At 40.0% G+C, this 22266-nt stretch overlaps 1 protein-coding gene across 3 annotated transcripts; it reads right to left on the reverse strand.

Annotated features, from left to right (window-relative positions):
- Nucleotides 1–14384: 14384 nt before the first annotated feature.
- Nucleotides 14385–22176, reverse strand: TMEM230 (transmembrane protein 230). Of its 3 annotated transcripts, XM_043480462.1 has the most exons (5): nt 21749–22176; nt 20033–20146; nt 19602–19680; nt 18610–18732; nt 14385–15455 (listed from the first exon to the last, which is right to left on the reverse strand). In XM_043480462.1, exons 2-5 carry the CDS (start codon nt 20053–20055, stop codon nt 15315–15317), a joined length of 366 nt encoding a protein of 121 aa, XP_043336397.1. In that variant the 5' UTR covers nt 20056–20146; nt 21749–22176; the 3' UTR covers nt 14385–15314. The 3 variants fall into 3 exon arrangements, with proteins under 3 accessions (XP_043336397.1, XP_043336399.1, XP_043336398.1); XM_043480464.1 differs by lacking the exon at nt 19602–19680 and having other exon boundaries at nt 21926–22171; XM_043480463.1 differs by lacking the exon at nt 19602–19680 and having other exon boundaries at nt 21749–22166.
- Between the last annotated feature and the right edge of the window lie 90 nt (nt 22177–22266).

A 22266-nucleotide genomic window follows, 5' to 3' on the forward strand; every position in this document is an offset into this window, starting at 1 on the left:
ATCAAATAGTGAGAACTCACACAAAGGAAACCACATGAATACATCACCCAACCATCAATAGCACCCTATGCAGGATGCCTCATCTAAAAATCAAACAAAACAAAATACAAATCACCAGCAGACAGGATAACCACCTCACTCAGCCTTTCCCATCAGAGGAAAAACAAACAAATAAACAAAAAATCACCACAAATCTCACCCTATATGAAGCTTACACAAACTACTGGATGAACCTTAGGAGGGCAGAAACCAAAAGGAAGAAAGAATTCAACCTTCTTCAAGGAAACAATTCAACTTTCCTTGAAGTCTGGGAAAAGGAGACCTCAAACAAAATAAGTTAAAAAAAAAAAAAAAAATGAAAAGGCAGAGAAATACTGCACAAATGAAGGAACAAACTAGAAACACAGAAGTCCAAATAAATGAAGAGGAAATAGGAAAATTACCTGAGAAAGAATTCATAATAATGATAGTAAAGATGATCAAAACCCTGAAAACAAAATGGAGAAAATGCCAGAATCAATAAACTAAGACTTAGAGGAATTAAAGAATAAACATACAGAGACAAACAACACGATTACTGAAATTAAAAATACCCTAGAAGGAATTAGTAGCAGAATATCTGAAACAGAAGAATGAATCAGTGAGCTGGAAGGTAAAATGGTGGAAATAAGTTGTGAAGAGCAGAATAAAGTAAGAAAAATGAAAAGAGCTGAGGACGGTCTCAGAGACCTCTGGGACCATATCAAATGTACCAACATTTGAATTATAGGGGTCCCAGAAGAAGAAGAGAAAAAGAAAGGGTATGAGAAAATTTTTGAAGAGATTATAGTTGAAAATTACCCCATCATGGAAAAGGAAATAGCCAATCAAGTCCAAGAGGCACAGAGTCCCATACAGAGTAAACCCAAGGAGAAACACACCAAGACACATACTAATTAAACTAACAAAGACTAAACACTAGGAAAGAATATTAAAATCAGCAAGGGAGAAGCAACAAGTAACATACAAGGGAAATGCCATGCTCTTAACAGCTGACCCTTCAGCAGAAAGTCTGCAGGCTAGAAGGGAATGGCAGGATATATTTAAAGTACTGAACGCAGCGACTTAGACCGCTCGGCCATCCTGACGGCGATATTTAAAGTACTGAAAGGGGAAAATCTACAGCCAAGATTACTGTATGCAGCAAGGATCTCATTCAAAATTGATGGAGAAATAAAAAGCGTTTCAGACAAGCAAAAGTTAAGAGAATGCGGTACCACCAAACCACCTTTACAACAAATGTTAAATGGACTTCTATAGTCAAGAAATACAACAGAAGAAAAAAGATCTAAAAAATCAACCCCAAACAATTAGAAAGGGCAATAGGAACATATAGATCAATAATTACTTTAAATGTAAATAGATTAAATGCTCGAGCCAAAAGACACAGATTGGCTCAGTTCAGTTCAGTCGCTCAGTCGTGTCCGACTCTTTGCGACCCCATGAATCGCAGCACACCAGGCCTCCCTGTCCATCACAAACTCCCGGAGTTTACTCAAACACATGTCCATCGAGTCAGTGATGCCATCCAACCACCTCATCCTCTGTCAACCCCTTCTCCTCCTGCCCCCAATCCCTCCCAGCATCAGGGTCTTTTCCAATGAGTCAATACTTCCCATGGCCAAGGTATTAGAGTTTCAGCTTCAGCATCAGTCCTTCCAGTGTACACCCAGGACTGATCTCCTTTAGGATGGACTGGTTGGATCTCCTTGCAGTCCAAGGGACTCTCAAGAGTCTTCTCCAACACCACAGTTCAAAAGCATCAATTTTTTGGCACTCAGCTTTCTTCACAGTCCAACTCTCACCTCCATACATGACCACTGGAAAAACCATAACCTTGACTAGACGGACCTTTGTTGGCAAAGTAATGTCTCTGCTATTTAATGTGCTATCTAGGTTGGTCATCACTTTCCTTCCAAGGAGTAGGAGTCTTTTAATTTCATGGCTGCAATCACCATCTGCAGTGATTTTGGAGCCCCCCAAAATAAAGTCTGACAGTGTTTCCACTGTTTCGCCATCTATTTGCCATGAAGTGATGGGAACAGATGCCATGATCTTAGTTTTCTGAATGTTGAGCTTTAAGCCAACTTTTTCACTCTCCTCTTTCACTTTCATCAAGAGGCCTTTTAGTTCTTCTTTGCTTTCTGCCATAAGTGTCATCTGCATATCTGAGGTTATTGATATTTCTCCCAGCAATCTTGATTCCAGCTTGTGCTTCTTCCAGCCCAGAGTTTCTCATGATATACTCTGCATATAAATTAAATAAACAGGGTGATAATATACAGCCTTAACGTATTCCTTTTCCTATTTGGAACCAGTCTGTTGTTCCATGTCCAGTTCTAACTGTTGCTTCCTGACCTACATATAGGTTTCTCAAGAGGCAGGTCAGGTGGTCTGGTATTCCCATCTCTTTCAGAATTTTCCACAGTTTATTGTGATCCACACAAAGGCTTTCGTATAGTCACAGATTGGCTGAATGGATACAAAAACAAGACCCATATATATGCTGTCTACAAGAAACCCACTTCAGACCTCAAGATATAGACTGAAAGTGAGAGGATGCAAAAATATATTCCATGCAAATGGGAGGCAAAAAAAAAAGCTGGAGTAGCAATCCTCATATCAGACAAAATAGACCTTAAAATAAAGAAGATTACAAGAGACAAGGAAGACACTACATAATTATCAAAGGATCAATCCAAGAGGAAGACATAACAATTATAAATATCTATGCACCCAACAAAGGAGCACCTCAATACATAAGACAAACACTAACAGACATAAAAGGAGAAACTCACAGTAACTCAATAATAGTAGGATACTCTAACACCCCACTCACACCGATGGACAGATCAAAACAGAAAATAAGGAAACACAAGTCTTAAATGATACATTGGATGAGATGGATCTCATTGAAATCTTCAGGACATTCCATCCAAATGCAGAAGAATATACCTTCTTCTCAGGTGCACAGGGAATATTCTCCAGGATAGACCAAATCTTGGGTCACAAATCAAACCTCAGTAAATTTAAGAAAATTGAAATCATATCAAGCATCTTCTCCAGCCACAATGCTATGAGACTTGATATCAATTACAAGAAAAAAAAAAAAAACTGTAAGAAACACAAACACATGGAGATTAAACAACACATTTCTAAATAACCAACAGGTTACTGAAGAAACCAAAAGGGAAATCAAACAATTTCTAAAAACAAATGACAATGAAAACATGACAACTCAAAACCTATGGGATACAGCAAAAGCAGTTCTAAGAGGGAAGTTTATAGCAATACAATCCTACCTCAAGAAACAAGAAAAACATCAAATAGACAACCTAACTTTACACCTAAAGCAACTGGAAGAAGAAGAAAAAAACCCCAAAATTAGTAGAAGGAAAGAAATCATAAAGATCTGAGCAGAAATAAATGAAAAAGAAATGAAAGAAACAATAGTAAAGATTAATAAAACTAAAAGCTGGTTCTTTGAGAAGATAAACAAAATTGACAAACCCTTAGCCAGACTCATCAAGAAAAAAAGAGAGAAGAATCAAATCAACAAAAGTAGAAATGTATATGGAGAAATACATTGGAGAATACATGTATTCTCCAATACATGGAGAATAGACAATGCAGAAATACAAAGGGTTATAAAAGGTTATTATGAACACTATATGGCAATAAAATAGATAACCTGGAATAAATGGACAGATTCTTAGAAAAGTTCAATCTTCCAAGTCTGAGCAGGAAGAAATAGAAATTATGAACAACCCAATTACAAGCACTGAAATTGAAGCTATGATCAAAATCTCCCAAAAAACAAAAGCCCAGGGCCAGATGGCTTCACAGGAGAATTCTATCAAACATTTAGAGAAGAGCTAATGCCTATCCTTCTAAAACTCTTTCAAACAATTGCAGAAGAAGGAACACTTACAAACTCATTCTATGAGGCCATCATCACCCTGATACAAAAACCAGACAAAGAAAACACAAAAGAAGAAAACTACAGGTCAATATCACTGATGAACATAGATGCAAAAATCCTCAACAAAATTTTAGCAAACAGAATTTAGCAACATATCAAAAAGTTTATACACCATGATCAAGTTGGGTTTATTTGAGGGATGGAAGGATTCTTCAATACACAGAAATCAGTCAATGTGATACACTATATTAACAAATTGAAAGATTAAAACCATATGATCATCTCAATAGATGCAAAAAAGCCTTTGACAAAATTCAGCACCTATTTATGATTAAAACTTTTCAAAAAATGGGCATAGAAGGTACCTACCTCAACATGGTAAAGGCCATATATGATAAGCCTACAGCAAATATTATTCTCAATGGTGAAAAACTGAAAGCATTCTCCCTAAGATCAGGAACAAGACAAGGGTGTTCACTTTCACCACTATTATTCAACATAGTTCTGGAAGTCCTAGAGACAGCAATCAGAGAAGAAAAAGAAATAAAAGGAAAGGAAGAAGTAAAGCTCTCACTGTTTGCAGATGACATGATACTGTACATAGAAAACCCTAAAGATAGTTATCAGAAAATTACTAGAGCTAATCAGTGAATTTAGCAAAGCTGCAGGATACAACATCAGTACACAGAAATCACTTGCATTTCTATATACTAACAATAAAAAATCAGAAAGAGCAATTAAGGAATCAATCCTATTCACCACTGCAACAAAAAGAATTAAATATCTAGGAAGAAACTTACCTAAGGAGACAAAAGAACTGTATACAGAAAATTATAAGACACTAATGAAAGAAATCAAGGATGATATAAACAGACCAAATGATATTCCATGTTCCTGGGTAGGAAGAATCAATATTGTGAAAATGACTATACTACCAAAAGCAATCTACAGATTTAATGCAATCTCTATCAAATTACCAATGGCATTTTTCACAGAACTAGAACAAAAAATTTCACAATTCATATGGAAACAAAAAAGACCCTGAATAGCCAAAGCAGTTTTGAGAAAGAAGAATGGAACTGGAGGAATCAAGCTTCCTGACTTCAGATTATACTACAAAGCTACAGTCATCAAGACAGCATGGTACTGGCACAAAAACAGAAACACAGACAGATGAAACAAGATAGAAAGCCCAGAAATAAACCCATGTACCTATGGGTACCTTATTTTTGACAAAGGAGGCAAGAATATACAACAGGGCAAAGACAGCCTCTTCAATAAATGGTGCTGGGAAACTGGACATCTACATGTAAAAGAATGAAATTAGAGCACTTCCTAACACCATACACAAAGATGGATTGTGTAAGGATTAATCCACAAAATGGATTAAAGATCTAAATGTAAGACCAGAAACTATAAAACTCTTAGAGGAAAACATAGGCAGAACACTCGATGATATAAATCAAAGCAAGATCCTCTATGACCCACCTCCTAGAGTAATGGAAATAAAAACAAAAATAAACAAGTGGGACCTGATTAAACTTAAAACCTTTTGCACACCAAAGGACAGTATAAGCAAGGTGAAAAGACAACCCTCAGAATGAGAGAAAATAATAGCAAATGAAACAACTGACAAAGGATTAATTTCCAAAATATAAAGGCAGCTCATACAACTCAATACCAGAAAAACAAACAACCCAATCAAAAAGTGGGAAAAAGACCTAAACAGACATTTCTCCAAAGAAGACATACAGAAGGCTAACAAACACATGAAAAGGTGCTCAACATCGCTCATTAATAGAGCAATGCAAATCAAAACTACAATGAGATATCACCTCATACCAGTCAGAATGGCCCTCATCAAAAAGTCTACAGACAATAAATGCTGGAAAGGGTATGGAGAAAAAGGAACACTCTTGCACCTTTGGTGGGAATGTAAATTGATACAGCCACTATGGAAGACGGTATGGAGATTCCTTAATAAACTAGGAATAAAACCACCAGATGACCCAGCAATCCCACTCCTAGACATATATCCTGAGGAAACCAAAATTGAAAGAGACACATGTATCCCATTGTCATTGCAGCACTATTTACAATATCTAGGACATGGAAGCAACCTAGATGTCCATCGATGGATGAATGGATAAAGAAGTGTGGTATATATACACAATGGAATATTACTCAGCCATTAAAAGGAACGCATTTGAGTCAGTTTTGATGAGGTGGATGAACTTAGAACCTATTATACAGAGTGAAGTGAGTCAGAAAGAGAAAGATAAATACCATATTCTAACACATATATATGGAATCTAGAAAAATGGTACTGAAGAATTTATTTAGAGGGCAGCATGGAGAAACAGACATAGAGAACAGACTTATGAACATGGGGAGGGGGAGGAGAGGGTGAAATATACGAAAGAGTAACATGGAAATTTATATTACCATATGTAAAATAGATAGCCAATGGGAATTTGCTATATGGCTCAAGAAACTCAAACAGGGGCTCTGTATCAACCTAGAGGGATGGGATGGGGAGGGAGATGGGAGGGACTTTCAAAAGGGAGGGGATATATGTATACCGGTGGCTGATTCATGCTGAGGTTTGACAGAAAACAGCAAAACTCTATAAAGCAATTATCCTCCAATAAAAAATAAATTAATTTAAAAAAGAGAAGCAACAGTTAGAACTGGACATGGAACAACAGACTGGTTCTAAATCGGGAGAGGAGTATGTCAAAGCTGTATATTGTCACCCTGCTTATTTAACATCTATGCAGAGTAAATCATGAGAAAAGCTGGGCTGGATGAAGCAGAAGCTGGAATCAAGATTGCTGGGAGAAATATCAATAACCTCAGATATGCAGATGACACCACTGTTATGGCAGAAAGCGAAGAAGAACTAAAGCGCCTCTTGATGAAAGTGAAAGAGGAGAGTGAAAAAGTTGGCTTAAAGCTCAACTTCAGAAGACTAAGATCATGGCATCTGGTCCCATCACTTCACAGCAAATAGATGGGGAAACAGTGGAAACAGTGTCAGACTTTATTTTTTTGGGCTCCAAAATCACTACAGATGGTGACTGCAGCCATGAAATTAAAAGATGCTTGCTCCTTGGAAGAAAAGTTATGACTAACCTAGAGTACATATTAAAAAGCAGAGACATTACTCTGTCAACAAAGGTCCATCTAGTCAGAGATATGGTTTTTCCAGTAGTCATATATATATGTGAGAGTTGGACTATAAAGAAAGCTGAGCACCGAAGAATTGTTGTTTTTGAGCTGTGGTGTTGGAGAAGACTCTTAAGAGTCCCTTGGACTGCAAGGAACTCCAATCAGTCAATCCTAAAGGAAATCAGTCCTGAATATTCATTGGAAGAATTTATTCTCAAGCTGAAACTCTGATACTTTGGCCACCTGATACAAAGAGCTGACTCACTGGAAAAGACCCTGATGCTGGGCAAGACTGAAGGCAGGAGGAGAAGGGGACGACACAGGATGAGATGGTTGGATGACATCACCATGGATATCATGATGGACATGAGTTTGAGTAAGCTCCGGGAGTTGGTGATGGACAGGGAGGCCTGGAGTACTGCAGTCCATGGGTTTGCAAAGAGTTGGATTTGCAAAGAGTTTGCAATCATGACTGAGTGACTGAACTGAACCTAACTGATATGGAAAATTATGCAAACAAACAAAACAAGATGGTTAATTCCATGAAAAGCTCAAAATTGTTTCCTTTTAAAGCCAAAGTCATAAATATCTGTCCTGGCTTATCTGTAAAATAGGGCGTATATATTCTTGGTAATGTCAACATTTAATATTGATCTGATCACAGTGACATAATTTTATGGAGAAAATGGAGGGCCTGGAAGTATGTATCCACTGGAGAAAATCAATTGACTCGGCCTAATACTGAAACACTGTTAAATGGTAATATAAATATTTCATGTGGCGATATTGAAGTCAATATAAAAAGTTAAAGCTAGAAGAACTGAAGGTGAGTGTTTCGGGGGGAGCAAGGGAAAAGGGCTCCTCTTCCCTTGCAGAAGACTACTGATTTTCATGACCAGCCTGACGGGACCACACAACTTTGTCAGATATATACACTGATAATTTTGAGAAAAAGAAAACAAAATTTAAAAAGAAAATTGTCATAGCTCCTCATTCCTTAGCTGGTCACAACCTAGTTCTGTGTCACTCTGGCAACCTTAATCCCCAGCTTTCCCAATGCTCAGCCTGGGTACCCAGACCACAGTACCCATCATCAGTTTGGGACCAGCCCAAATTTCCCTCCCACCCGCCCTTGAGCCTTGTCTCAGCCAGACGTTCTTCAGAGACTGTTGAGCCTCCTTTCTTCTCCGATCTACTTAGAAGAGCAAACATTTTCTAAATTACTCATTAGTAGTACTTATTGCATTTAGCCAGTTCAGGTATGGATCTCTTTCTCCCTCAGTAAGCTGAAAACTTCTGGAGGAAGTGGACATTCTTAGTTTGTCTAGGCAAATGTTAATAGTTCAATTCAGTTCAGTTCAGTCACTCAGTCGTGTCTGACTCTTTGCGACCCCACAAATCACAGCACGCCAGGCCTCCCTGTGTATCACCAACTCTCAGAGTTTACTCAAACCCATGTCCATCGAGTCGGTGATGCCATCCAACCATCTCATCCTCTGTCGTCCCCTTCTCCTCCTGCCCCCAATCCATCCCAGCATCAGTGTCTTTTCCAATGAGTCAGCTCTTTGCATCAGGTGGCCAAAGTACTGGAGTTTCAGCTCCAGCACCCAGAACACCCAGGACTAATCTCCTTTAGGATGGACTAGTTGGATCTCCTTGCAGTCCAAGGGACTCTCAAGAGTCTTCTCCAACACCATAGTTCAAAAGCATCGATTTTTCGGTGCTCAGCTTTCTTCACAGTCCAACTCTCACATCCATACACGACCACTGGAAAAACCATAACCTTGACCAGACGGCCCTTTGTTGGCAAAGTAATGTCTCTGCTTTTTAATATGCTATCTAGGTTGTTAATAGTAGATGTCCCCAAATATTTCATGGATAAACTTAAAATTAGAATTCATGGTGAATTAATAGGCAAATTTAAATCAAAGTCTGGAGATAAAATGAAGGTTAACCCTAACCAATAAGACTCATGGAAGACCTAATTGTATCAAGGTGGACTTGAGAGTTCCCTGGAGGTCCAGTGGTTAAGACTCAGTGCTTTCACTTCCGTGGCCCAGGTTCAATCTCTGGTTGGGGAACTAAGATCCTGTAAGTCACATGGTGCAGCCAAGAAAAAAAAAAAAAAATGACAGATTTGTTTTCAAAGCTTGTGGTCTAACGTTAGAGTTGTTTTAGTAATGACATATTTTGCCTCCAAAGTACTCTTAAGTTTCAAGTTTTGGTGACCTGAGACTTACTTAGTAAATGTGGTTTCACTCTGCTAACACTGTATGTGACTTTCACAGACGTTGTGCCTGCCTTGTTTTTCTAGATTGCAAAATCTATATCTCTGTATTTTGAGGAGTTAACTTCCTTTATTGCCAATTAATGAGATGAAACGAGGAGAAGACTCCCTGGCTCCTTTTTGGAGGCAGGATGCAAACACCCGGGAGAGCAACACAATGGAATACCACCTTGAGTCAGTATTCAGAATGAGCTTGACTTAGTGCCAGCATCATTCCATGGCTCTTTTGGTCTCACTGTGGTTTCACTCTCCATTAGATAGGGAAAATACTTGTCATTTTCTGACATCCCCAACAAGCAAAAACTTAGAGCTCTCAGCTAAAATGTTCAGATCATGGTCCAGGGGCAGGAGCAGGGAACTATGTCCAGAGAGATCTAACTAACCACCAGCTCCACAAGGTCATCCCTCCCACCCACGATGAGTTATTGTCTCAGCTTAGCCAGGCCATAAACCCTCCTAGGCTGTGATGGTGAGTTTGCTGCTGCCATCTTTTCAGTTGTTTGGGGATGGTGGTCCTGTGGGTGGTGATCTCAGAGCAAACTCAGTGGACATCAATCTAAGAGAAAACCCTCTTGAAGGATTAGCATCTTGGCCAAGAACTTTCATCTCCCAGACTGGAGCATTTTCTAGTTGGCTCTTTCCAAGTTAGTGACAGCAATGAAAAGACTGGAGGCATCAGAGACCCAGGGAGACAGGGAGGAAAGCCAGCAACTCAGTGTTCAGGGTAAATTTCTTATTTTGTTTATTTATTCTTTTTTTTCCCCAGGGTAAATTTCTTAACCACCAGGTCAGCCTCCCCCAGACATCAAGACAAAACATCCTGTCTCTAATTAGGTCATAAAGTATATGTTGTCCCGTTTCCTGGCCTTCAGAGCACCAAAGTGTGCTTCCACTCCTGCCATGGACCTTCCCCATCTGTGGGAATTTTTCTGTTTCGATTTCTCACTGCTCACAAAAATGAATCTTCACAAAGCTGTCCTGCATTTTTTCTGTACCACTTCTGTGAAGCTTTCCCAAGACCCTGGGGGTTACTGTTTGGCTAGAGAATAATGGTGGATGGAGGAGGGGCTACCCTCCTGGGTACCCTCTATCCCTAACTATTGGCACTACCAGAGGAGGTCCAGTCCTAAAGGGAGGGAATGGACTGGGGCACGGGACACCCCAGATCAGTGGTCCTCAGGCACTGACAAGGCAATGACTCCCCGGAGGTCTTGTTGGAATGCAGGTTCTGATTTAGAAGTCTGGGGCAGGCCCAAGATTCTTCATACTCAACAAGCTCTAGGACACTGCTGATGCTGCTGGTCCACAGAGCCCACTTGGAATAACAAGGGGGCAAGACTGAGAAGTGAAAGTGCAGGAAGAAACGAGGTCCAACAGGGACCATGGGAGGAAGAGGCCACAGGCTCTAGGGAGAGGTGGTTTGATGGTGCTCTCCAGCCGCATCACCTCAGCTGCACAGCCTTCCTTGCGGGGCCTCTGGCGGTCCGTGTGTTGGTTACAGTGGGATGCCATGGTCCTTCCCTTCCCCTTGTGTTCAACGAGAGCAGGACCAGAGCAGCTATATGTTGGAGAAGGGTGGGGGCTGGAGACCTCCTCACCCTCTCCCACAGGCAGCTGTCAGGGAAGGAGGCAGGACTGCCATACTGGCTTTGCCCCCTGGCTCTGGGTTCACTCCACCACGGAACGGCAGTTTTCCCAGGCTGGCCTCAGGGATAACAGATAGGCTCTCTCCTCTCTGCTTCATTCCCAGCACTACTCCCTGAAGCCAAAGGAGTGAACGTCTTCACTCTCAAACAGCAGCTTCCACTTAGTGGGTGCCAGGCTGTGTGAAACACCCTTCTACATTGTTTTATTTAACCCTCACAATTACCCTGGGCTTCCCTGGTGGTTTGGCGACAAAGAACCCACCTGTCAATGCAGGAGACACGGGTTTGATCCCTGGGTTGGGAAGATCCCATGGAGTAGGAAATGGCAACCCACTCCAGTATTGTCTGGGAAATCCCATGGACAGAAGAGCCTGGCAGGCTACAGTACACGGGGTCACAAAAGAGGTGGACAGGACTTAGCAACTAAACGGCAACACAATTACCCTATGGGGTAGGAACTGGTTTATCCCTACATTATAAGGAAACCCAGGGTCCAGAAGAAACTTGCGCAATACCTTGCGGCAAATGAGACACAGTCTATACCCATCCCACGCTGGCATTCAACCATAACTGAACTACACACCATGAGGCTAGGAGCCTGTGGGACTGAATCCAGGAAAGAAGCCTTAGGATAGGAATTTAGATGACAGAGAAACCAAATAAGCTGAACTGACTCGGTTCATGACCCTCTGAAGGTCAGCAGTCAAAGCCGCTCTTGTCCCTTACCTGCCTCCCTCACTGGACCAGTAATGGAGGCTCCTCTGTGCACAACCTGGAGGCGGCGACTTGGAGGTGGTTGTGAACTGGGCTCACTGGCCTGAGCAGAGGGTGTCAGGCAGACTTGACTCACCAGGTAGTATCAAATCTTGTCTACAGAGCAGCCGGCTTCCCCGGCAGCTGAAGAGGGTCATTTAGGAAATTGAATGAAACAACACCAGCCCATCTGTTTGTACCTCAAAACACTGCACCCTGGTGCAGAAATGCACTGGTTCTTCATTCAATAAACCTAAATGCCCACAAGCACTGTATTAGACTTTGTGAAACTGTGAGATACACTTTTTGCCCTTAATGAAGAAAACTAACAGGTCTGATACAAAAGGAACCAAGCAATGGTGGGGACTGCAGTGAATTGGACAATTCTGCTCAAAGCTGCTTCACTTACTATTTTGCTCCAATTGGTTGTCTCTGAGCAATAAAAATCTATTTTTTTTTTTTTTTTCAAGAAAAGCCCCAAATTAGGTTCAGCTGAACTTTTCCATTTTTAAAACAATTCTGGCCAACCTCTGCTTCTCACTGACTAAGCCTTATCTTTTCCTATAATACTCAGCACCTAAAAATTCTTGGCAGAAAGGAAGCAACCAACATGCTTCTGGCACACAGACCAGGTAAAGCTTATCCAGAGAGAATGGGCCTGAAACTGCCATCATATATATTAACAGAACAGCTGACACAACTGGGGAAGATTTTTAGCCTTGGAAATGACTAATGAGAGGCATAATTGCTGTTGCAAATAAGAAAATCCTTATAAATCTAGGGCACACTTTGCTTAAACATGAGTCCCAAATATTAACTTTTTATCTAAGAATCTTTCTCAATTCAGGGTTTTCCTAAATATTAAAATATAGTAGAAACATGTAATGAAATTGCCTGGCACAACATTTGGCAAAGCGTTCAAGAAACACTGACCATTATTATGGAGGTTTATACGTTTTCTAGAAAGCACAATATACCACTACTGTCATTGCATAGTTACATAAAGTCTGATTTTGGCTTAATGAAAAATACTTCTGTTAACAATTTCAACTACATTATGAGATTATGAACCTGACTGTTCAAATACAATAGCAAAGGCCACTCCTCAGGGGATTGAAGATATGACTACCATTCCAGGAATCTGATTTTTATGGTCTCTGTTCTTAGGACCCTATGACTACATGCACAACTTGGGAAACTATACATATGATGGGCATTAAAAAGAAATGTGGCTAATCTCTGGGATATAGAAAGATACACAAAACTGAGTATGTAGGGAAAAAAGTTATAGAACTATAGAATGTGAGTCAGTTTTTTTTTGAAAAACAGATACAGATAGTGCTTAGAACATTTCTAGAAAGGGATACAAGAAACTTACCTAGACAACCTTGGGAACTGGCTGTTTACTCCCCCCACCATTCCATTTTAATTTTTTCCCCCTTATTAGTAGTTATCATTACCCTTAAAAAATGGCCAAATAATTTAGTCTGGCCAAAGCCTTCTGGTTCTTAGCTTTGCAAACACTGCCAAGGATACTAAGCTTTATATATTTCCTCACCTTTTCACTGTCACAGCCCAGGAACTTTAGACTACTATACTCCCCAACCTATTCTCCCATTACCAAATGCACCTAACCTTGGTGGCTGCCTCAGGTCACCCTCTCCCTGTCCCTCATTTCCTGAGTCTTAGACTAGATATTTTTCCCCATTTGTGCCCACTGTGAGGGTGTAACAGCTTTTAGATACCACCCCAATACTGACTCCCAAATTTGTAACTATAGTTTTGACTTCCTTCCCAAACTCCAAACTACATATTGCAATTGCCTACTCAGTATTTCCACTTGGATGTCAAGTAGACATCTAAATTTAATACATCCGAAGCTGAACTCATCCTCCCCAATAACACCACTCTACCTATAGCCCTTCAAATCTCAGCCAATGGCACTTCCAGCCTTATAATCATCCAAATCCATTCATTCAGTTCAGTCGCTCAGTCGTGTCCCACTCTTTGCGACTCCATGGACTACAGCATGCCAGGCTTCCCTGTCCATCACCAACTCCTGGAGCCTACTCAAACTCATGTCTATCACATTAGTGATGCCATCCAACCAACTCATCCTCTGTCAACCCCTTCTCCTCCCACCTTCAATCTTTCCCAGCATCAGGGTCTTTTCCAATGAGTTGGTTCTTGGCATCAGGTGGCCAAAATACTGGAGTTTCAGCTTCAGCATCAGTCCTTCCAATGAACATTCAGGCTGATTTCCTGTAAGATTGACTGGTTGGATCTCCTTGCAGTCCAAGGGATTCTCAAGAGTCTTCTCCAACACCACAGTTCAAAAACATCAATTCTTCAGTGCTCAGCTTTCTTTACAGTTCAACTCTCACATCCATACATGACTACTGGAAAAACCATAGCTCTGACTTCAGAATAAAACAATGACTAGAAAGCAAAGTAACCACAATGCTAGTTAACCGAAACTGAAGGTTGCCCTGGGGATTGGGATCAAAGACATATAATCATTAAACTGTTTTCTAAAATAGGTTAAAATTAATTTTTAAGTCTAGGATTTAGATTTTGACATTTTAATTTCTTTTGAATACAAGTCATTTTTTGCAAGCTAGGAGGCAGATCAAGCTAAGGCAGTTCAGTCCTCTGAGATCCAGGCCAATTCTTAATATCTTCAGCAGAATGACATTAATACAAAGTGCTAACAGGGTTATAAACTCTAAATAATAACCATTCGTCTACATTTTTTCCTTAGGAAACAACCAAAAGGTATGATATAAGAACTTCTTGATCTACACAGGACAGAATGATCCAAATCATATGCTGGCCAACCTATCAGTGAGCCAGATCAGAGATGGCCAAGGATTGGTGTACAGAGAAAAGTGTTTACATTTTGAAGATTTGCTTTGAGGTTTAAAAAATTTCTGGTTGTTGTTAATAAGAAACCAAGTGAAAAATATAGATGCACCACAATGATATTTGATTGTACCAAGGTCTTCCACTAGAACACAAAGTTAAACAGTATGGGGAGAAGACACTTAAAATATTTTCAAAATAAATTTCTTAGTAATAAGAAATCTGACATATCACATTTTTCCATTTGCCATAAGAACATTCTGACCATGAGGACTATTTAAAAGAATCCTCAACTCTAAAAAGGGTGGTGGCAGAACACTTTCCACTACAGAACAACCTCCCACTTTCCCATACAATTAATACTGTTCTTCTCCCATGATGCATATTCATACAGAAAAACTTTTGTCAGGAGCTTTTTGCCAGGGCCAGAAAATGAAAAATAAGAGAATGCCCGAATGACAGTTACTTGTGAGCTTAGTTAACATCTTTCAGGATGGACCCATAAAATTTGGCCAGTTTTGTTAACATCTGCAAACTGCAGAACTCCTTAGCCCGTAGTCATAGTTTCTGCTCAATGTCTTAAAGCTGGGCTCAGTTCCATCTGTGACTCTTTTCTTCAGGACTGGGGTGGGTGCTAGTCATCAAAGTCTGGAATGTCATCGTAGGAGTATCCCCGGTAGCCTTTGGATGCATAGTAGGCGATGCGCAGGTGGTAAAATCCTGGCAGGAACACCAGGATGCCAATGATCAGGACAGGAACAGCCCGGTCTGCCCCCTGGTGGCAGAAGGAAGCAAACATTACTACATGCAAATTATTAAAATTTAAAATAAAGTCATGGGTCCAATTCATAAATCAGTTATAATATACTTTTCAGAGCTTTGGGAAGTACACTACCAAGAGAAAAGGTTTACATCTCTTTGTCTCTTTAACAATTGCAGAAAAATTGCAAAGTACTAAAATTATAAAGAAATTATTCATGTTCATTCACAGATATTTTGGCTAACTTTTACTCCTTTAAAGTTTTTAGTTGTGAATATACCAAACTCTGTGCCTTGTTTTTTGTCCCTTATTATGACACAATCTGGGTTTCCCTCATAGCTCAGTTGGTAAAGAATCTGCCTGCAATGCAGGAGACCCAGGTTTGATTCCTGGGTTGGGAAGATCCCCTGGAGAAGAAAATGGCAACCCACTCCAGTATTCTTGCCTGGAGAATCCCATGGATTCTGGCAGGCTACTGTCCACTGGGTCACAATAGTCGGACACAACTGAACGACTAAACCACCACAACACAATCTATGAAGATCTGCTTTTAACAGAGCTATACATGCAATGTATTGATATACTGACAGGCTGCTTCATTCAAAACTGAAATAGGATTATTTACCTCACATGGTTATAGTGGAAATTAAATGAGGTGATTGATACATGTAAAGCAAGTAGCCTCAGCTGGCACACAATGACAATAAAAGCAAGCTTAAAACCAAAGGAAGAGAACTTGAAGGGGATTATTTGAACATTAAAAATGATGGTCTACAACTTTCACAACTGACATACTTGGTGCTATTTCTATTATCTTATTTTACATTTTCTACTTTTCTGTTTATTTTTTTCTGGATTTCGACTGTACATCCCTAAGGAGATATATCCTAAGGATTAAAAGAGTTGCTAAGAAAACTTACAGTGCATTCAGCCTTCTTTTACTTAGCATTAAACTGCTGTTACTTTTAAACTGCTGCTGCTGCTGCTAAGTTGCATCCAACTCTGTGCAACCCCACAGACGGCAGCCCATCAGGCTCCTCTGTCCCTGGGATTCTCCAGGCAAGAATACTGGAGTGGGTTGCCATTTCCTTCTCCAATTACTTTTAAACTATTTAATGTCAAATAAGGCATGAAGAAATTATTTCAATATCATTGGGATAGACATACATACCTACAAGCAAAGAAATTAAGTTCAAACTGTAATCTTAAACTTGCATGGGAAATATCTAATACTACAGCTATTATGACATATTGGATTGGCCAAAAAGTTCATTTAGGTTTTTTGTAAGATGTTTTGGAAAAACCCAAAAGAACTTTTTGGTCAGGTCAATGTCTATACAATATTTCCTTGTTTTCTAAAGGGTACTTATTTCCTAATTCTGTCTCTGAAAAAGCCTGGAAAAAATGAAAACTAATAGTAACGGCATCATTAATGCCCAGTTTATGAGTTCTAAATCTACTTCCCATAAAGAAACCAGAGCTCCTTAGTGAAATGGCTGTTTAAAAGTTGTGGGACAGGGAATATACAGATGGGCCTGGGATAATGTACTGAGCCAGAAGGCAAGAAAACTATTAAAGGCTTTGAGAACCCATGTGTAATAGCAAACACACAGCATTCCTATGAAATATTCTTTCTAAAACAAAACTAAAGTAGATCTAAATCTAAGCAAGTTCCTAAATTTATCAGTGGGCAAGAAAAAGGGGACTAGAAAAACAAGGTAAATTGTATTAAGACAATACCCCTAGATTTAGGTAAAAACTGTTAGAGATGCATACTGACGATGCACACTTATAATAATTTACCAGCAAATGTAAATCTGGTATTTGCTTTAGTATACATAGGAAAAAAAGTTGGGGGTATAGATGAAACAAAAGGTCACTAACTGTTGATGTTCAGCTGTGGATATGTACTGTGGGTTCATTATGTTATTTCATCTGCTTCTGTTTTATTTGAAATGTCTGCAATAAGAAGTGAAAAAACCCCAAACCAAACCAAAAACCAAAACAATCTAATAACTGATTTTCTTAGTTAATACCTTTATCTTTACTTATAAAGTAGTCTTTTATAAATCACACAAGGTGTGATCTCACCTCCATTCTCAACTTTTACATCATTAATAAAGTTAACTGAAGGCAGTCCTGAAGTTCAATGTTCAAATTTAGACAGCACTAAGTAAGCCTCTGGTAGCCACATAATACTTTTAAAATAGCTAAAGACAAATTGCTACACAGCTAAAGCAAATTTATATACATCTCAAAAGCCACATGCAGCCATTTTATTGTGACAGTCTACTATTCCTAATTCCAAGATGCCCAGAGTTTTAGCTCTTTGCTGTGTTCCCTATACAAAGCAATATGACCATCATCCCCTGGTCTGGTGTGTGTTGAAGATCAGATGTGAACTATGGTCAATATTAGTTTACATGCTGTGTATAAGCATCTGTCTTGGGCTTCCCTGGTGGTTCAGATGGTAGAGAATCTGCCTACAATGAAGGAAACCCCGGTTCAATCTCTGGGTTGGGAAAATCCCCTGGAGAAATCGCCAGACAGAACAGCCTGGAGGGCTACAGTCCATGAGGTCACAAAGAGTTGGACACGACTGAGTGACTAACACTACCACTACTATACAATCCAAGAGAGAGAATCACCAAAATCCACTTTAGGTTTCTAAGGTATCATACTGAAGCTCAATAGGAACTTCAAATCCAATTTAAGAAAGATCTGGTCCATGAGCCAAAAGTCTTGGCTTGGTCAGTGGCCCCAGACCTATACAAGCCTCACTGCTTTTGCCCAAACACTAACTACAGTTGTATGTCTGTGGCATTGCAAAGTTACAATAATAGCATCCCACTCCAGTTATAAACTTTACCACTCAGGAATCCTCAGTGCTAGACTCAGCTGTACCGTTCCAAACTATGATGGTAGGAAAACTGCCCACATCTCAAAGGGAAAATTTGCCCACCTGCCATACCCACCTCATAGGAACTGTGGGAGAAGTTTGTTGAGGCTCAAAGGAAGAAACATCTTGTTATCTGAGAACAAAATCTTAAAAACAAAACAAAAACAACCTTTTCTTCTTTCTGGTGAAATATGCTGTACTACATACAAGACAACAGAGTGGCTCACATTTTAAACATCTTATGGAAATCCCACAAGCCCCTTAGCTTACCCCTTTGCTGATATAGCCTGCCAGCAGGAGGGAGCCTATGATAATGAGAAAGGCGCCAATCAAAAACAGCACTGTAGCAAGCGCAATGGCCTTATATGGGATCTTAGGAGGGCTTTTCTTAAACTGGAAGAGAAACAAACAAAAAGACAAGGAAGAGCGTTATGAATATACCAGGACTGATACTTTAAGGCAGGGAGGATATGAAGAATCAATCTAAGTGTGTCTTGAATAAGCCCTACCACCCAGTGCAGCTCTGGGAAAGAAAGGAAAAGGACTGCAGGAGATGAAGTTCCAGTTACTGCTCTAACAATAACTCGAGTAAGGAAATCCCAGCAGAATGTTATTTTTTCTAGTTCTAGGCTCATTCCACAGACCACTCATTGTACTGCTAAAAAAATCATTTTCTTACAAAAACAGGACACTTCATGTTACACGTTTTTAATAAACATGCCTTTGCACATGGAAGGCTGTACTAATCTACAGGGATTAAGAGTGAACATTAAGCTCTGGAAAAGTAAGAAAGAAAAAAATGATTTCTGGCATTCAAAGTTAAGTTGGCATCTGGTCAAAGGTTTTAAAAACAATTTTTTCTGAAGCATTAGTTGCTGCCCCACAGAGCAAGTAACCTGCCTTATTAACAAGTTCAACTCAAGGTTAACATTCAAAGACAAATTTCTAAGGTTTGGCTCCTGTTTGTGTATGACCAAACTGACTGGAAGCTTTTCCAACCTGTTTTATAAAAAAAAATCTCTCTCCTTCAAGTGTGGGTCCCAAAAGTACAAAGAATAATTGATTTCTTTATACTGTTACTTATTTAAAAGGATGGGTTCCTGCTACTTCTTTGATCCTAGTTCCACCTAAAATAGTCTAGTCTAAAGGGAAGTGGGCAAAAGGAGATGCTACACCCTTAAGTACTTTATAAACAATGATCAGGAAGGACACACATTTAAAAAATATTCTCTGTTTTACTTACTGTTTGCCACAAAGAATACCTTTAATAAATTGGATCTCATGACATCAGGAAAGAAGGAAGATTCCCACAATCTGCTGGCTTTAGCAGTGAGTTTCTCCCTTAAAAGATGAACTGGTTTTGACTGAAGTGTAAACAAACTGGTAACATAGTCTTTAAAAAATTCTACTTAACAAAAAATAATCTGATTATTTCCAGATAAACTAAATAAAATTTGCAACTATTGGACTCTGGCATCACAACTAAAATTTCTCAGAAATGGACAATATTTATATTGGTTTGAAACTAATCTGCCAAGGTCCCTTTTTCTGCAGGCTATGGCTGAAGAGTCAGCAGTTTCTTTCCTGCCTCTCCCTCTAATCCCTAGGAACAATCAGCAAAACCTGGAAGGTCTCCCTGCTAACTCAGCATCAACAGAGCCAGCTAACGTCATTAGGTTCTTTCTGCATTTACCTGAAGGTCAATGTAGCCATCATCTGTACTAGAGAGTCTTGAGTATTTCACTTTGCTACTGGGAATTCCAGTAGCCAGGTTGGTACGAGACGGCATCATAACACGCTGACACAGCTACAGTATGAAAACAAAGAAAAGTATTATTGTTTGCAGGCTACAACAATGTGTTTGTTATACACACTGGAGTTCTGGGCTGCCATGTTATACTAGCAATTGGCGACTGAAGCTCCATTGCTCTTACAGCCTGATATTCCTTTGACATGAAAACATTCTCATTATGCCTCTCCTCTAGTTTCTCCTGGTAGAATAAGAATCAAGACATTTGCCAAGAACCAGACTTCATATTTATTTTTCCATTAATGTTTCTCTGTTTCCTAGTTTTTTCAAAGTCATAAGAGAGTAGGTGAAACAGTGGTCACTTAGATCCATCTGACTTTTCAACCATTCTGCTACAGTACTGCCTGTCCCCCTGTCCCGGCTTCCAGAAAAAGCAAGAGAAGCATATACTCAAGTGATTCTCTTATTTCACTAGGGCAGAGGAGGGTGGGAAATGAAATACATTCACATCAGCATTTTGCCTATTTCCCTCTGATGGATATCATCCGTTTAACACTAAAGTTCTGTAAAAGTTCTTGTACATTTGGATAAGCTACTGGCTACCAGTATTATACCAGTGTCCTCTGATTTGCCTGTCTCTCTGCTCCACCCCAGAGGGCTTCCCAGTTGGCTCAGTGGTAGAGTCCAATGGAGGAGACCCAGGTTCAGTCCCTGGGTTGGTAAGATTCCCTTGGAAGAGGGCACGCAACCCACTCCAGTATTCTTGCCTGGAGACTCTCATGAACAGAGGAGCCTGGCAGGCTACAGTTCATGGGTTCGCAAAGAGTCCAACAGGACTGAAATGACTGAGCATGAATGCACTGCTTCACCCCAAGCACTGCAAGTAGCAATTTCACTTTCCAGGTTACTTCTTCAGCTACATCAAAAACAAAACAAAAAAACTCTGGTTTTTGTTCAAACTAGTCAAAGTTGACTCCCATAATGAAATCGTGGCTATTACCTCACCAGCTTAAAAGACAGTAGATAAGATTAAATTGAAAAACATTTGTAATTCGTGTACTTTTCCTCCTTAAAATCACAAAGTTATGCGAATGAAACAAGTAAACAAGTAAACCTATTTTGATCATGAAGTTACTTGATTTCTAGAAGTGAAACATATCTAAGCACTTTATATATACTTAATTCTGAATATTAATAAGCTGTTTTAAGTGGCCTGCAGTCAACCTAATTAGCATTATAAAGGAACTGGTGCTAAACGCTCCTGTTCCGTTTTAGTAATTTTGTAATGATGCAGAAATCAAGTACTGAAAAAATAATGAGTGTGCTTTCTTATAAGCTTTTCAAGAATGGTTAGATCAAATTATGTCAAAAATTATGTTTTTAAGTGTTGTGATCCTGATTACACGATAATCTAAATTTAATTCTATAAAACTTTAAGTCCAAACTACCAATAAGTGGGGAGTTTTGAGAGCATTTAATCACCTGTGATTTGTATCAGTCTTTAAAAAAGTTTGCATACTGTCATTAACTATTCATACACTGCATCAAAATATAAAAATGGGCATGGCGTGAGGAACACCAGACGACTGCTTATTGGTAGCTGAGTAAGAATTCTAAAACAGGGAAAAGGAAAAACGTAAAGCAATGTTTTCTGAGTACCTGCCCAACAGGCTTTTTTACAGCCTCACCGGAATCCCAAAATTTCTTCAGCACTTGAATGTTGCAAGAATTTTTAAAGCATCAGAAAAGCACTTAGCACACAGCTTCGCACTACGGGCCTCTCCACACTACCTCCCCGTCCGCTTACAGACCCAGCCAGGAGAAATAAGAACCGACGTGAATTTAGATGGAAAAAATCTGGTTTCAGGAAAGCGGCCAGCCGTGCCCCGGGGAGGGTGAATGCTCCACACCGAGGACTCCAGCCTTGACCGGCGGAGAACGCAGTCTGGGCCGCGCCGCAAGCCTGAGGCGAGCGCTTCCGCTTCCGCTCCCGCCCAGCGAGCACACACGCCTAATCCGAGGCCCGAGCGCCGACAGCTCGCTCACGGTTGGCAGCTGGAGCGCCCGAGGCCTCCCCCAACTGCCACCCCTCCTCGACCGGCTGGACGCCGGAAATGGCGTGTGTTTAGGAGGCTACGGGCCGGATGTGGCGTCAATGGGGCGACGCCTTCTCATTC

Source organism: Cervus canadensis, chromosome 10 (assembly GCF_019320065.1).
Source record: "Cervus canadensis isolate Bull #8, Minnesota chromosome 10, ASM1932006v1, whole genome shotgun sequence".
NCBI lineage: Eukaryota > Metazoa > Chordata > Mammalia > Artiodactyla > Cervidae > Cervus > Cervus canadensis.